This window comes from Apteryx mantelli, chromosome Z (genome assembly GCF_036417845.1).
Source record: "Apteryx mantelli isolate bAptMan1 chromosome Z, bAptMan1.hap1, whole genome shotgun sequence".
Lineage (NCBI taxonomy): Eukaryota > Metazoa > Chordata > Aves > Apterygiformes > Apterygidae > Apteryx > Apteryx mantelli.
The window spans coordinates 59,011,668-59,029,781 of NC_090020.1; the positions used below are offsets into that span (position 1 = coordinate 59,011,668).

General features: G+C 37.4%; 1 protein-coding gene across 3 annotated transcripts in view; it reads left to right on the top strand.

The window, feature by feature from the left end:
* FCHO2 (FCH and mu domain containing endocytic adaptor 2) overlaps positions 1-6,114 on the top strand; it is an 86,019-nt gene extending 79,905 nt beyond the window's left edge. For all 3 annotated transcript variants that reach the window (XM_067316195.1, XM_067316196.1, XM_067316197.1), the window contains 3 exons: positions 815-879; positions 3,407-3,571; positions 3,809-6,114. In XM_067316195.1, coding sequence (XP_067172296.1) covers positions 815-879; positions 3,407-3,571; positions 3,809-3,831 — 253 coding nt within the window. In that variant the 3' untranslated portion in view covers positions 3,832-6,114. The remainder of the gene's footprint in view (positions 1-814; positions 880-3,406; positions 3,572-3,808) is intronic.
* Positions 6,115-18,114: the final 12,000 nt, after the last annotated feature.

The following is an 18,114-nucleotide window of genomic DNA, read 5'->3' on the forward strand; positions in this document are numbered from 1 at the left end:
TAGGAAGTTTTCAAGGTTTGTTTTCTTTGGGCCAATAGACAGGGCAGGTATTTTTAATAACATGATTTGAAATCAAAAATCTCTTAACAGTTAGGGGTGTGTGTGTGTATGGATTGTCAGAAAAAGCAGAAGAAATGCAGTTCTTAAAAACATTTCTTGATCATTTTAGCTTAAATACTAGCTTCTAATTGAACTTGTGTTATAAGAAAACTGAGTAACGGAAGAGCTCCTCATAAACCAGGTAGCACTGGCACATAATTCAGGAGTCATGCTGGCTGGCTGACTCCCAGCTCCCTGCCACCACTTTCTAAGCCTGCAGGCCACTTAAAGCAGCGCTTGAAAGTGAGACGCAGGTCTGGGAGGTACAGCCAGGAGTCTCACATGGATGAGAGCAATCAATCACCATTGCTTCCCCTCATGCCACCTTCATGAAGATGCGACCTTCAGCCTGGTTCCAGGGTGTTGGCGCATCCTTACCCTGTGAGACCACAGAGGTTTTTGAGTTGTGGAGCACTAACTTAGGCTTAGGACAATGTTAGCTGTATAAAGAGGCGGTGAGTACATCTGAGCTCTGCTCTAAGCTCAGATGCAATGCAGAAGACACACCCTTATGTTCTCCTGTTTGCTTTGTTTAGTTTTCCACACACTAGTTAAAATTGTTTAAAAAATTGTTAAGTTAAAATGATAAAGTATTTTTATAAACCTCCATTTAGAGATGTAACTTACACATACATGGTCTGTAAGGTACTGGTGTAAGTCTAGGGAATTAATATTCTGAAAATTGATATTTATAACTAACCTAGCTTTCTTACAGGAATGCAGACCAGATGAAAGCTTATTGGAAAATATCTAGCATTTCAGAGAAGTCCGAGAATGGGGGCAAGTTTCATTCTTTGTTTTGTTTTCTTATACAGAAAAATGGTAACAGTAAAAATGTAATCATTTTAGCCTCCACTGTCTCATGCCTGCTGACACTTCTTCCCGTGCTCTATCCTGTTTGGCAGTTCACCGTCTTCTCAATGAAATTCCTCCTGAGAGATTCCATTCACAGTGAGACATCAAAAAAATACAATTAGTTTATTAATTATAAAAGAAGAAATAGCGAAACTACTTGAAAGCTGTTTAGTAGCTGTAAAATAGGACCTAGACCAGTTAAGGAAATTATTGCATCAATGCCATTTGGAAATAAGCAGTTATTCAGAGAAAAATACATTTAATACCTGTTTTCCACACAGTCTGACAACTGAGATAGATAAAGCAGAAAGGGGTGAGCAGAACTGTAAAAACAAAACAAAACAAACAAACAAAAAAAACTGTGCTGAGACAGGCTTAGATGTAGGTGATGCTTGACCAAAATTTTGAGGGTCTTTGTTTTGACCATACACTACTCCCAAAGAATGGATCTGTGTAAATCTGCTCAGAGTGGTAATTCCTAGCATTTTCTAAGGTACCAATAGTTATCCTCTGCACAGTTGCCCTTCCCTGACATCCAGCTGATGTCATAGCCCCTCTAGCCTTAGCAGATGCAATGTTTTTCTAAAGTAGAAAAGCAGGGCTAAAAAGGAGGCACCTTATCCACAAATCTTCTGTGGAGAAAAGGGCTTGTGGTGTAAGGGAAAGGCCTTTAGCCCTGTTATGACTGTAATGAAAGACATTATGAAAGCACAGGTTTGCTTGTAAATATGATGGGTTTCATATAGGAACCACAAGCCTGGAAAGGAAAAAACCTCTTCCAATGTGCAAAGCCCACCCACCCTGTGGCAAAGCCTAGAGAACTCTATTGGCAAGTAAGGAAAAGGGGCAGAGAGTCGCTTAGTCATTCCAACAAAACCATGGGGAATTCGATCTGGCAGGTTACTGCTGTAGTCTGGTACATTTTATCAGTCACTGACCTCACAGATCTTTGCCCTCCATCTTCCATTATTACTGTGTGGGGACATCCTTTTCTTTTTTCCTTTTCCAACCTGGAGCTTCTCTTAAAAATATATATATACACACACATATATACACTAAAACATGAATGCAGCCAGATGAAGAGCTGCTGCACACCAATAGAGCTGTATAAACTAGGCTGCCAGTGATGCAGATCACATCTCCCATGCAAGCAGATATGTGCAAGCAGACTTGCATATATTGCACTGCTTCTGCTGTATTCCCTTCTCTTCTCGCCATCTTTCACCTCATTTTATTTGAGCATAAATATTTAGTAATCAAGACCCAATGTTTAGAGGAAGTAATACTATGCCAGTCTTAACATTTGTGGAAGCGAAGGGACAAGTTATAGAAACACTGTTAATATAGAGATATATCTCTTTAAGTCCTCTTTATTCTAGTCTACAGGGTGGTAAAATATGTTTTTCTTACAGTCAAATACAGTATGTGAGCTGTCATTGCAGTCTAAGATAAAATATAAAACCAACATACTTACAGTGCAAAAAAAGTTCCGATTTACCCAAACTGATTGACCTATTGGAAGAAATGAAACTGATCTTAAGCCAGATTTATCAAGAGCAAGCTACTGCACAAAACATTTTAATCCGTTAATTCCTGCATTTTCCTCAGTAACATTTCAGTTACTAAATTTCCTCCTCATTTAATAGTTCCTATCAACTGGTAATAGCAAGTTGTTTTAAGGAAGTACAAATGCTTGACTTTCACTATTCCATTACTAATTATTTAAATCTCATATTTTTTTCACACCTTATAGTGCAAGAACAAAACAATTGTTTAGAACTAGAAAAAGGGAAGAATTTAGATTCACCTTCTTTTAACTAGAGAAGTGTATTTAAAGTAATTTTGAACTGTTGCTACTTTATGATGTTGCTGAAGTGAACTTTGCCAGTTTATAAAAGATCAACTGAAGGTTTTGAAAAAATGTGTTTAATCAGGCTTGTCTTTATCAGAAAAATAAATAAGAATTTCTTTCTACTGGGTGCGTTACTGTTTAGATGCATTTCTTCCAATGGAGCTGGTTTTGTTCATGTAGATTCATCCAGACAGATCATACTCTGATGGGCTTTCAGATCCACTAACAAAAGTACAACCTAAGAGATAAGTGGTGTTAAACACTTGCAGACCAGCAAGCATAAACAGTAATTATAGGGACCAATTTCATGTATTTCATGTAATAAATTAAGAGACTACCAGGCTGTCTGGTATACATATTCTTCTATGAGTATAATCTTGTAGAAAAGTGTACTACTTCTCGCTAAATCTTTCATAAGTCCTTGTCTTAGGCAGAGTATCGGGGGAAAAAAATTGTGCTCTCATCTCTTACAGAAATTTATGTAGGCCTGCCTGTAGCAGCAGATATTAAAGATATCATGTTAGTTTTACTTCTTACTACTTAAGCTTTGGGAGACTGTCTTGCAAAACAACCAGCCTTTCAGTTTTGTTGTTTTTATAGGTTCTGGATCCCTCAGGGCAAAATTTGAACTTTCAGAAGGACCCAGTAAACCAGCAACACTCGCAGTGCAATTCATTAGTGAAGGAAGCACCCTTTCAGGAGCAGATGTAGAGCTAGTAGGCACCGGCTATCGGCTTTCCCTACTCAAGAAGAGATTTGCCACTGGTAAGACACTGACATGCTTATATATTCAAATTAATATGATTTATTCTATAGCACTAGATTATAAAATATGAAAATGTGAAGTAAGTGATACATAAATAGCTACTCTTCCTGAAAATATGCCTGAAAACTGTTTCACAGTTTTTTGTTTTTCCATAGTTAATGAAACTGTTCCCAGGAAAATACTGACAAAATCTGGTTTATCTACTGACTGTAAAAAAAACTACCTTTATTTTTCAGGACGGTATATGGCAGACTGCTGATGAACCTGTGAAAGTCATTGGATCAAAGGAGTGCAAGTAGCTCACTGCCCTCTCTACTTTTCAAACACTATTTTAACATGCATTAATTTTTTAAAATTTTTAACTTACCTTGAGGCTGACTACAGAACAGAAAATGCACTTTTAAAAGTCATTTTGCAAACTTTTTATTACTTTATAATAGCACTGAAGTGAACTTCAACACTGTCTGTAAATGATCAACTGCAATATTTGGGAAAATCTGTTAAAATTTTAGTAAATTTATATAGATGAAATCAAAATAGTAATCATTAGTTCTAATGAAAGTATGAAATTGTATGTCATACTGTAAACATTAAACCTAAAAATGTAGAAGAGCAAGCAAGAAATATTTGAGCTTTCCATAAGTAATACTCAGTCATTTTTCAGATTCTTTAATTGCCAATGTTTAAAGAAAACAAAGGCAAAGTCTCACAAAATTCTTCCATCTACTTAATGTGCCATAAAACTGGTTGAGTTAGAGATATGTAAAAAAAAAAAAAAAGTAACTTGATGCCCATGTATCATATATTAATAACATGTAAGTTGTTTTACATAGTTTTTTTTTTTTTCCCCTAAGTGCAATGTGTTACAAAATTGCAAAAGACAGAATAGATTTACTTCTGCAGTTAGTAAACTTTATGGGCGTTGTGATTGTTTGAATTAATGCTGTAGATTTAATTTATTTTTATATGAATTGCATAACATTTGTGCCTTTAAAAAAAAAAAAAGTGCCTATCCAGTTTGTTATTCATGTGCCTCACTTCCTTTTTCAAAGTTTGGCTCTTCCATAAAGAAAGCATGGCGTTTGTATAATACATACAACTTTTATAAAAATTCCTTTGACTGGGATTTAGAAGGGAAATAACTGGAGATTGTTTCATAAGAGGTTTGAAAAACTGAATTACTTCCTCATGGGGTAATTGCAATAAATGCAGCCATATTAAAGGTAGACGCATCATACAAGACTTTGAAACTTCAGTATAGTAACTTTAATGTCACCAAAGATGAGAATCCTGAAAAATCACAGAAAAATAGTAATATGAAACTTTTAAAGGCAAACAGCATTTCCCTTCACTTTGACTAAGTTTTTGGAGCTTAAGTGCTTTTGGGGTTGTGATGTGAATGTAAATGTAGTACTTTGGGAGGAATAGCATTTTAGAAAAGTATTTTTTGGCAGCAGGATGACAAGTACTGCCGTTTGTATTAATTTAAATTTTATCTATAACCATCAATTTTATTATTTGTATTGTCATCTCTCTGCTTTCCACAGCCTAAGCACAAGGAATTGACACATTGGTAACATTTTTTAAAGCAAGTCACTAATTTAGAAAATCTTTTATGTATTTGTACTATTATTGTTTTCTCAATGCAGAAATCAAAAGTATTGAGGCAAACAATTTTATAACCTGTAAATGGGAATTTTATACTACCATTTTGAGTACCAGTATCTATTTCAAATTCTCTATTAAAACAACAAAACTTGCTTGAACTAATTCATACAAAACCAGTAATGAATCGGGCTGTTGAAGCTTTACAAAAAATAAGCTTTGTAGAGGCTATGTAAATCCTAACGTATACACTTTGGCAGACGAGATTTCCATTGTTAGCATTAAGCACATGCTGTACTGTAGATCTGACTGGAAGAGTACGTACAGCTCTTAATTTGCTAATCTTTTTGAACGGTGAAAATAACGTTTCTAACTCATATAAAATGGTACAGTCTTTACTGGAATCTTAATTGTAATCTGCTTTGCAATCAAACTGAGTTTAACACGACAACATTTTTTTACTGAAAACCCAAAACTATATTATTGTTTCTAATCAAGTATTACTTTCATTTCTAAGTTAAATGAAGTAGTTATGTTTCAGCACTTTTGAACTAGCCTTCATTCAGGTGATTAAACATACATTTGCATTGGGTGCAGGTTACAATTTTGAAGCCATACAAGTTTATATAAACTTTTTGTAAAGAAATTCAAAAACAATGTAAAAAGTACATGTAGCTATCTGATGAAAAAACGTATGTAGCAAGCTGGCTCTTGCTTGTGTATACAGCAATATCCTTTGTAGCTGCCTCCTCTTAAGAAAATTAATTTGTAAACACAACTCTAAAGGATCTGAATTTTTATGGATTGTTACTACGTCAGACTGTAAATTAGAACATACAAGTTTATCTTACAAAATTGTAAATACTTCTGATTTTTCATAAAATGTAAATTTTAAAGAATTTTGCACCCACAATAAACATGTAATATATAATTTAAATACTGATTATATTGCTTATACTTTTGAAATCAGTGCCATAGAGTTTGCAGGCAATAAGATAATAGAATAAAAATATCCCTGTATTGACTATTTTTAAAGTGCTAATTGATTTGCAAGTGATAAGTGGTGGTAGAGATGACAAGAACTGTTTTATATATTTTAAAATTACCACAGATGATTTCTGCAAAGACTTGCAACTTTACTAAACTGGTATGCCTAACTAATAAGTTAAATTAGGCAAAACTGCAGATTTGTTTATCTGAAATATCCTGACTTTGTAGACATTAGCTAGCTTCTAGCTGCTTTCTCTAAATTTCATAATGCTGTGAAATGCTATATATTCCCTAATTTTATAAGCATATCTGTTTTACACACAGGAAAAAATCATTAGCAATATTAAAGTAATTCTTTCTTATTCCTTATGTTTCATCAGTCCAAAAAGAACAGATTACTTAAGTACTACTTAGACTAACAGTCTATGCCGAAAGCGTCAGCCTAGAATACTCCTTAAAAGCCGCAAGCAGAGAAACAAAAGTTGAAATTCGACAAATATATATTTGAACCAGTTTGCTTCCCACTAATCCCAGACTCTCCAGTTTAATAAGCCAAACTTATTAAACTGACTTTCTCAGCTGGCTGAGTATCATTTCAGTAAGCACCATTCTCGTCATGCTGGGAAGTAGTAGTCCAAGGCTTTGATTCTCGTCTTCTACTGTAAGGCAGGAATGCAGAACAGGGGAGGTGCCCAGCTGTGTCAGACGAAGGGGTCCCCCTAGCCCAGGGCTCTGTCTCACCAATGGCAGAAGACAAGACCCTGCAAGGAGAGCTCACCACCCGCCGCAATCCGTTTTTTCCCTCCTCTCACCCAGCATCCTTGGTTACTGGTTGGGGATATAAGAGGGTAGGGCTGTGCTCAGGCCTTCTAGTATTCATTTAACTTAGCGCCTGCAGTGCATATATTGGCCATACTCACTCAGAGATCACAGCTCGGGCACCCAAGTAACACTTGACCTTTGTTATTGTAAGCCAGTGCCCGCACACTACTTGCAGCTACTGTAAACTGGATTCATACTGCTCCAGCAGGTCTGTCATTATCTGACTAGATTATCAGTTACCTTTTCAGGGATAATCAACTGCCTCTACCACTGCCAAATAATACTTATGTAAGGTATTTGAAGGAGCTAAAATATTTGATTATCAACTCCAACAGCGTGGGAGTAACAAATGTGGTGGGTTTTTTCATCTGACTAGAAAGTCTTGCATCATGCCAAAAAGCATTACACTTCAAGTCTTGCATGTTTGAGAGGCTTAAGATAGGCATCTTAATATCTGTGTACTTTTTGTTTTCTTGGAATTGCTTAGGTAATTGGTTTGCATTTCAGTTGTCATGAAAGGGCAATTTTACTTTAGAGCATGCAAGGAAAAAGGTAACTCAGGAATCCTCCAAGGATAGACTAAGCCAAAAACAATTCAAGATACTAAAGCAGCAAATAAGTATATTAAACTGTGTGGTGCTCTTGACTGCACTGATTACCAGGTCTCTTAACTGAAAACTTACTTACTTAATGTTTATCCTCAACTCTTTGCATGTTATTACACTATTATTTCTTCTCAAACTCAATTTGACCTCCACATTTACTGACATATTGATTAAGTTCTCCCTTAGTTAATTCAATACCAATAGAAACCACACACTCTTCAAAGAATAAAACAATCTTAGAAACACAAGGGGCCTCTTCTGGGTTAATACACACTTAATACACAAATTCTGCATTTTCCCTCTCTAGTTTCACTTCATTTTGAATCCATGCATATTTGTTTCTTTCCATTTTTAAATCTGGGATGGCTATTTTAATTATAATAACCTAAAACATGATTTTTATTTGCCATTGTCCCAGTTTGTGTTTCTTGTTAAAAGCTTTGTGTTCTATGACTCGAACTTTTTTTTCCTTCCTAAAATATGTTTATTTAAAAAAACAGGATAACATGCTCCCTCCCACACCCGTAAGTCATGACAACCTCACCATCCTGATTACCATTCAACTTTTTCCTGTTAGCATCCCCCAATCTCCCTTTGAATCCACCTTCTAGAAAACATGACTCAGGAAGTGAGCACTTCTGTTGCAGAAAGTTAGCAGTGGCAACGTGTTTGGTGATGACTCTTGTAGTCTTCTGCTCGGTTCTTTCTTCACCATGGTTAAATGAAGCAGCACATTTCTACAACAGTTGCTGATTTGCCCCTCTAGCTGTCCCCTCCTGCCTTTCAATTAGATACAGTCCCTATATAGTATATACAGCTTCCACAACCTCCCATTCTCCGCTGCTGTCCTTGCTAGCATGCATGAATAGTCATCACTAATACAGAGTTATTGAACATCCAGTTGTTAGTGCTGTTACGCATTGCATTCAGGCAAGATGCATGAACACAACTTTAAAGAAAGCTGTTAGTTACCTTGTTTGTGCTGCACTCTGTTCCTTTAGAGCCTTAAAGGGCTCTGGATTTTGACAGAGACCTTAAGTCCAAACAGGTACAACTGCCAGACCCTGACTAAGCACCAGACCTTGTTCCTGAATGTATGTTTCTCCTCTGCATGTCAGAATCCCTCAGCCTCTGTGAACCAGTCCCCTCATGCTTCTGAGCAGTTCCTGCACTCAGCCCCCACACTAAGTACTTGCATTTCTCCTTCACAGGACAGTCATGTTCTGTGATCTGTCATCTTCACAGCTAGCCCTTGAAAGTCTCATTAGCCTATTCCCATCTATGGGCCAACTGCTGCTGCAGCTTTTCTCCTGCTGAAATCACATTTCAGTGGTCTGAGTCACTCAACAGGCTGGATATCCACTTCTAGTGGAGAAAACAATATGTGATAACCCAAGTGACAGAATGAATTTAGTTTTATTTAAGATTCTACATGCAGAACATTGCTCTACTCAGAATCCTATCTTGTATACCTAGGACAAGAAACAACCTCAGAAGAACACAATATTACTCTTGACATATCTTCTGTAAGTAACAGAGAGCAAACATTACACTCCCAGGAGACAGAACTGGGAAATTATGTGAAAAAACGAATGTGGGCTCCAGTGTTCCCTGCAGTTTTTACCCTTTAGCTTGGGGGGGGGGGGATAAGTATCTAACACTCAACTCTCCCATAAATGACTTGGAAATTCAAAAAAAGCAAGATGATGAGGCAGTAAAGCTATTCTTTTGTCTTGCTTAGGAGATCCTCAACCTTCCCAATAGATAAAAGCTGGTATCTTTAATAAACTGGGAGAAGCAGGGTATCTTCCCTCACAGGAATTGCTGCTCTGTCCATGTAACTGTGAGCTGGGCCTTAACATTGCTGCACGAGCTGTGCTGATCAAGTGTGGGGAGCACAGTTCACCTAAGCATCCTTCTTTGCTTCCAAGCAACAATGAGTTTCCTTGAGGGAAAAGCAGGGAACCTGTATCCCCATTTCCCTGACCAGTTAACATTTCTGGATTGCTCAAGGTTGCAGCTCCTTCTCCAGCTGATCCCCAACAGATGCCACAGAGATGTACTAAAATTCAGATCAAGAGTTTGGCAAACAGCACCTTCAGCCTTTCCTCCAAGGGATCATCCAACTTAAAACAGGTTTGCAATGACACTGGAGGACCAGATGATCTCTAGAGGTCCTTTCCAACCCCAACCATTCTATGACATGTTTTTATCAAAAAGTGTCAGGAAGCAGTTCATTTACACAATGTTTAGGCAGCAACAGTTCAATCTCCTAGTTGTCAAAAAAACAACAGTTGTCACAAGTTACAAACAAGCTTTCCAAAAATGTCACATCTTTCTTAATTTGGTGACTCTAACCTTGGCACCAATTTTGAGCAAAAATCATGCAGAGTTTTACCCTTAAGGGATCAGTCCCAACCCAAGGGAACACAAACTCAAGCTATACCTCCTATTCAAGTCATCAGTAAAGGTAAATATGCAATTGTACCAACAGATAGCAGTAGTATCCAGAAGATGTGTTCACTACTTCAACTATGCACCATAGTCTATCAGCCATTATTTCAGGGTCTGGATCTAATCTTAAGGCCTTGTCCCTATGTCTAGTAGTACCAATAGCTGGCCAATTACATCCTCTTAACAGAAGCTGAGCCAATGCAGTATATGTTTTGCATGTTTGAACACAAGACAGACTTCTGTATCAGTCTTGTAAAAGCTAACTGGAAACAATTTGTAGTCTCCTGTTGCAACAGTCAAACCCCAGTGACTACTTCTATTTCTTTTTTCTGGAACTAAGAAAACAGAATATTTTAGAAAACTTGGTTAGTGTTCATAGTGTACAGCAGTATCTGCCCATTGCCAGTCTGTTCAGTTCAAAGACAGATTATCCATCTGCATTAAAATTCTTGGTAAGTCTCTTCTGAATATTTTCCCTTAGTTAAAGGGTCTTCTATTCTCTAAGACTTGCTAAAGGATTCTATACTTGCCTTTGGATCTCCACTGTGAATCTTCAGCAATGCTTTCTTCATCACTCTCCCAGCAAGGCAGGATTTTTGTTGTTACTGCTGCTATTACCTATATTTAAAGACTAAGCATGAGTCATACATTTACAATAGATACACAACCAGATCTAACCAGAAGTTCTCCAGTAATGATTCAGATGAATGTTAGAGCACTTCAGGTACATCTTTCAGTGTTCTTCCCAAACTTCACTGGTTCTGCAGAGAAGACTCTCAACATCTTGCGAGCACTCCACTGGCACCTCTGGAACCCAAGTGTGATAACTGTAGCAGTAAGGGCAAGGCAAAGAATATGTTAAAAACAGATGTGGTAATGTTTCTGAGCTGAATAAACTGGTATTTAAACTGAATAAACTACCATCTTTCCAGAACTTGGGCAGTCAGGTTTTGTGTTTGTATCAGAAATGCACAGGGCTGCTGGTAAGGACCACATTCCAACTGCTTGCAGTCTGCTTAAATCTTTACTTAGATACCATTAACATTTGAGCCCTCTGTTCTCAGCCATACCTCATCTTGGAGACTCCCTTCCATCTGTCAGGTTCCTGAGTTCAGAAATCGTGCTCTGATAAACCTGAATAGCAGCTGCTTTCCTCTAGGAGGGTCCTAAACTTTGCCAAAGCCCCCAGACTTGCTGGCTGTGATCAGATCATCATTTACAGTGCCTAAAATTCAGCTCAAAACTCACAGCACAGAGGCTGTAGTAAATAATATATATAAATGAAACACTTTCTGATGTAGTCATCGAACACTCATAAACTAGACTGCATCTTAAGATGGCTGGCTGTGCTGTAGAACCAAGTATCAGTGATAATGAAGTCACCATTAGTTGATTACATTTGTTGTTCATAACCAGGTTCAAGCAAATAGTATGGGCAGGTGGTTCTTCAAAAGGTCAACTCTTAGATTTTCTGGATGCTTTTAAAGCAACAATCTCATGATTGAGAGGACTACACTAATTAAAAGCAATTACACTGGCTTCGGCTATAGCTTCATGATGGACCAGTTGAACAGCTCAATATTGCCAAAAGGCAGAGGTCACGCTCTTCCTCTTCACCCCACCACCCTGCCTTACCTTGTACCAGCACAGCCATGCATTTTATCTTTCTATGAGTCAACTTAACTCACCAACCTGACATAAACCTAACCCCCCAAAAAAATTAAAAAAGATTTTTGCTGGGTTAGCCGACTGAACCAGCTTGCAGCAAGGTCTGGCAAACACCAAGCACAGGAATTCCCTAAGAGCAGAGAAGGGGTAGGGAATGAGATGTCCCCCTTTTGGTAGCAACACATTGTAAGCCTGGCTCAGCCTTTCATAAAAAAATACAGCCAGAGAGGGAAGGTGAAAGCAGCCAGCTCACATTATAGTCATTTTCAATAGTCTTTCGTTATATAAACTCATGAGTTATAAACTGTAAAAGATTGATAAGAGAAGCAAATAAACACAGGGGGTAAGGAAGTCCATGGTAGATATAATTGCAGGCGATAAAAAGGAGTTCGTTAGGAGCAAAACAAAACAAAAAACTAACTTCCACTCTGTTATTGAACCCTTACAAGTTGGAAATGCCAGAATCAATAATCATACAACAAAAAAGAAGAAAGGAAGAAATGTTCAATAAATATTTTCTTGCATTTGTTAAAGAACTTTTAGATTATGTGGTCGCACAGTAAAAATACTTCGCATTCCAACACTATCTAAGAGAGATGTTAAAGCATCATCTACTAAAGCTAAATATTTTTAAACCAGCAGATCAGATAAACAACATCCAAGAGTTAAAGTTGGATAAACCATACTATAAGACTATTAATTTTTATTTCAGTGAGTCTTAAAATGCTGGCAAGTATTAGAAGATTGGAAGAAAGCTAAGACCACATCATTACAAACAAAAAAAATAATGGTGACAGTCCAAACTGTAATATAAAACTTGGTAAGAAAATTATTTACAGTTAAGGTAACTAATGTCAATCATGGATGTACTGAATATAGGTCTTAAACTAATTTGAACTTATGATGAGGTTAACAATTTGGATCATAAGAGTAATAGGGTCAAAGGAAAGACGACTTCTGTAAGATACTTGATTTAGTAGTACACAACATTTTGGTTTATAACTAGAAGAATAGAAGAATGTGACAGATTAAAAACTGAGTCTTAAGATGTAACTAAACAGGGAGTCTACCTCACGTGCATTTCTGGTTGATTCCTGCAGGCTTCACTGTTTAATATTTTACCAATTACCTGGAAGTTAAAAAAAAAAAAAAAATTAAAGGTCTGCAGGTGACAAAAAAACTGGAGGAGAAGAAATAAACAAACTAGATGCCCGTACAAACAGTTTGGAGCATTTGCTCATCACACAAAGTAGTCTGGAAGAAACTTCAGGATCAAACTAAGGACAAAATGACCTCTTGCCTTGGGATAACTATATCATTACTAGCAGAAAACTTTTTATTCTTCAGTCCGCTCAAAGCGGGGTCTGTCTCAAAGTCAAGTCACACTGCTTCTTGTCCAGTCAAGACAAATACACTCAAGGATGGAGATTCCACAACCTCCCCAGGCAACTCTGCCCAGTGTTTACCTACCCTTACCATGATCTCTTTTTTCTTTTTTTTTCTTCATGTCCAATTACTTCCATTTAATTAAAAAAAATGTTCATTACTTAGGAAATAGTTTATTTGCCTCTTTGCTGGTTTTACCTATTTAAAAACACAGTCGTCTTGCTCTCTTTTCCCCTCCAGAAGAACACACAATCAATCAAACACATAACGAGCCTTATTTTTTAAGATGAAAAAATCCATCCTAACATATTACAACTGAAAAGGACTTAAAATTGTGGTCGGTCATCTGCTAAGCATAAGCTCTCAGCATAACACTGCAGTTATCTCATGGCAAGGACTGTTCATGGCTCCCAGGGCTGCAACACACTTGCTCCTCCTTGGTATGGAGGGTCCTCATTTACAACAGGAAAAGCTCTCTACCAGAAGCTCATATATGCCTAGTGTAGTTTCCAGACGGACACCTAGCCCAAAAAAGTGCTCTCCCACACGAGCTCCTGAAGAATATATTGGCATTCCAGACTTTCCATTAGTTCACTGAATGTACATTTAACTACAATTTTTATCTTACTCCTTCCCCCACTTTCTTCACACCCACCTGACTGAAGCTCCATTCCTCAGCATCTTCCTTTGATTTCTTCCTCTAATGAAGGAACCAATTCCCTGGAGAAACCTTAACTTTACTCTCTTGACTTCAGTGGAATACCAATTTAAGCCTTTTGTTTTCATTTACCCCTTTCCACCCCCATGAAATTGAATTTCTGGCATTTGTTACTTCAGCTAGAATGACTGGGGAAAATTTAGGCCACTGTGACTGACTTGCCCATACAAAAGAGTTTTGGGGGCAAGGTTTACTTCAAATAGACCAGAAGTTCCTACCAAAAGGTAATTTCTGAGTTTCACTTAGTCCAAACTAACCCTCCTACGTCCTTTCCTAAGTCTTGTTCATCTGCAGCAGAAGCAACACTGTCTACCCTATATATTAACCTGCTTAGACTTTTTTATTTGGACAGAATATGTTTCTATTTATCTCTGTTGCTTTAGCGAAGGATCTTCCTGCGATTGCTGCTCAGCTTTTCCCACTGTGTTAGTGGCTCTGTCAGACGCTGCCAGACCCTTAGGGATGAGGAAGCCATTTGATATGATTCAAACGCAGGTAACATGGGCCCAGGTCAAACATTCTTAACCCTTAGAGCTATGCCCACAAAGTAGACCTAAATACTATACACTGTAGTAAAGCTAAGTACTGCGCAGACAAGACACAACCCTTGGCAGAGCAGTCTTCTAGTCACGTTTTTCTTATGTTTCTGCAATCTGTATCCAGATAATCCAAGGCCCTGCTTGGAGTCACCCACAGTACAAAGAGGCCTACAGGATGTATCTCAGAAGAAAAACATCACGAATATGCAGAGATTCTTCCTCACAGCACATACCCCAGCCCTCTCCCCTTCTCTCCATCTCAGAAATTACCTCTGACTAGAAGTTTTCTGAATAAACAAGGGAAGACTGAGTTTGAGAGAATACAATAGCCTGTGGTGCAGCACAGCAGTTTAAATCACATGTGACATGGGGAGACAAGTGGCTTACCTGTGTAGTAACAGCATCCCATTGGTACCATTAGAGTTAGAAAACCTTTCAGCTTTAGTGCCTGAATACATACATGCACAAGCATGCACACACGATACTCACAAGAATCAGTAATTTTCTGTTTCTTCCGTGATGATAAATTCCCCAATACATGAGAACAAATTTTTAGATTGCACAGAAGCAAATTCTCGTTGCCTATAAGCAAGCAACCCCTCCCTGTCACCCGCCCCCAAAGAAAAAAAAAAAATCAGCTTAGGATCTTTTTCAAGGACCATCACTAAAAAAAAAAACAACCCCCCCCCATGCATTTATGATCACATGTGACAGTATTGGTCATGATTAAACTGACACTCCCTGTTTTGTTTTTTTCCTAAAAAAAAATGCACTAAAATGCAAAATACACAGGTGCAGACATTAAAGATGGTCTTAACATTATCCCATTTAACTAACTTCAAAGCCAATATGGAGAGTATTAACAAAAGCCACTGGACTTCCAAAATTACTAGAACAGGACACCAATGATGCAAGTCTATTTTAGACTGTCAGAGTCTAAGGAATGACTTCATCACAGTTGATAAGAACATATGTAAAAAACAGATGTGGCAACAAGACTCTTACTTTAAGAGAAAGGTGAAATGAATCTGGGTATGACCAACAGGGGTTATGGTGGCTTCTCCAGCTACCTGACCTTTAAACAGACTGCCTGAATTTCTAAGATATATATTATAATTTAAGGAGGAATCAATACAGAAAAGTCCTATGGCCTGCATTTTACAGGTTGTACTAGAAAACTGCAGTGGTTTATGATCTGTAAGTCTGAATAAACTTCTTGAGAACTACCTTAAATGCAATTCAGGTAAGTAATCCTTTCTAGTCTATAACTTCCTTGTCAAAGGACCAGAAAAATAATGCCTGTAGGTCTAGTTTTTTTGTTTGTTTGTTTTTTTAAACTTACAGATCCATCATAATGCAATCCACCCTTATTTTGAAACTCAAGACCCCTGTCCTTTAAATATTACCCCAAAAACAGAACTCATAAATCAACATAAACAGTATTGGCAAGCATCCCATCATCATCATAGGCTGGATCAACTATCTATGCAATAGAAACACCTTAATGGAAAAAATGGTCAGATGCTCTACACACATCTGTCTCCTTCAGATCAAAATTAATTAGAAAAAATTGTTGAAGAGGACACAGTATGTCAAGATCATTATTAGATGAAAGTAAACAGCACTTTACTTACAGAATTCTTACTTTTCCCTCAGCTGTATGTATCCAATTAATGGCACCGTTAAACAATGCCAGGATTAAGATAATTTGTTAATACTCTACATGAAAGCGTGCCCACTGTGATGAACAGTTTACAGCATAGTGACAGCAGCAGGTAAACTGAACTTTGTATAGCTTATTTAACTGATTTTTACAGATAAATAAATCTTGTTCAAATAAAATATAATGAAAACTGAATTTCACTACAAAAATTCTCCTCTTTAAATACGAAGTAGCCTTGTTAAAAAGAAAATTGTGTTTGAGGACAGTGCACCCATATGTAATCATGATCAACTTAACCATTTTGTTAGTTAATAAAGCAGTAAATTGCATTCAAAAGTCTGTGCTCTTAAGAACTTCATAAGTACTAACAGCTGGAAGCATGAAGACCTCTATAATCATTAACTGCAGAGACTTGCAACCAAAGATTCAATTTTCTGTTTAACCATACTTAAAAGTGTCTCTCTAAAATGCTCAGGATTAGATTAAAAAAAAGGAGTAGTCATGAAAACAACTCAAGAAAAACTTGTTCAAAAGATAAGTCAAAAGACAGTGTCTCCTTCAAATAAGCTCACATGCTACATTTCTGGCAGCAGTTCAACCTTTTCTCTGAACTACCCCTACAGCTGTGATAGGTGGGCTCCTAAGAGAAACTTCACTTCACTTCACCTGGGGGAGGGGGGGAGGCTTCAAAAGCAATAACAACCTGACTGCCTCATCCATCCAGATTCAGTGTTGGCCAGTTTAATCTTTTCAAATAAATATAAGGCCCAGTCTTCAAAAGAAGTTAAACCAAATTCAAATAAACTTTTTTTCTGTAGGAACAAGAGTACCAAAACAAAGCTAGATATCCTCTAGAATGCTTGAACACAAAACTTGCTTAGAAAGTAAAAGAATTCCTTAGACGCTAAAACAGTGAGAATCTAGATGGAAAATGTACAGGCAATTATGGTAGAAGTAATAAAAGCTGATGAACTAGTAATCTGGTAACTTAGGTCTAAGAAGAAATGAGATTTCTTTACAAGAACTAAGGAAAAAGACTGCTGGACTAATACACAATCCATAAAGACAAAAATACTTGTGATTCCTCCAGGAAAATTTTCACAGTCCAGGAAGTTTGTCTTTTCTGAAGTTGCAGTATCATGACATCAAATAAAGTCTTCTAATGTTTGTGCCCAGAAAATGATTTAGTCTTAGCTAAGGAAATGCATCAAATGTGCAGAAAGCCTCCAATACATTGCAAACAGCAAGTCCAGCAGTTTTCATATCACCCCACAAAATCTTACCTTTTCAAATGGTTTTCTAGACAGAAAACTGTACAGGCATATGTTACAGAAGTGAATTTATCTAGTCCAAAGTTCTAACCACAAAGCTCTACTGACAGAATAAAAAAAACAAAGTGGAATAGCACCAATTATGCACACAACTTTTGAATGTAAAAAGTATTTTCTAAAACTGTACTCAGAAGGTCACTTTGGTTAATACTAACCAAGCAAGATTTATTAAAGGAGTGCTCAGAATATTCATCAAGCCAATAATATTTGGCACACAACCTGGTAAGGTATGGCTCTATAACATCTCTTAATATTTAAGGTTATTTCCTATTCAACGTGTGTCAAACCAAGAGGACCAAGTATAACATCCTTAGCTCCAATAGCACACTTTGCCATATCTCCTCTATAAATACAGAACTTTTAAAGAGAGATACTAGATACCACACTGACCACTGAACTCAAGCAGACTTTAGGCAGTTCAAGTCTCAAAACAGCCTATCCCATCATATACTTCCAAATGCAATCTCACCTACAAGCACCTGCACACAACTTCCCAGCTGGAAACTGCCCTCAGTCTGAGAAGTTCAAGGTTTCTCTTCTACACAAACTCTACTGTAACTCTGAGAGGCAATACACAACCTGTACCTTCAGCCCTAGAGAATGTAACAGAATGGGAGGACAAAAACACATGGAGACAGACCTTTGGAAATCAAAAATACAAGATTCCAGATGACAGAAAGCAAGCAGTCTGACCCTGTAGCCTAGAAAGGAAGATACAACCCTCGGAGTCCTTTCTTCTGGACGGGGGCCACTTATTCATT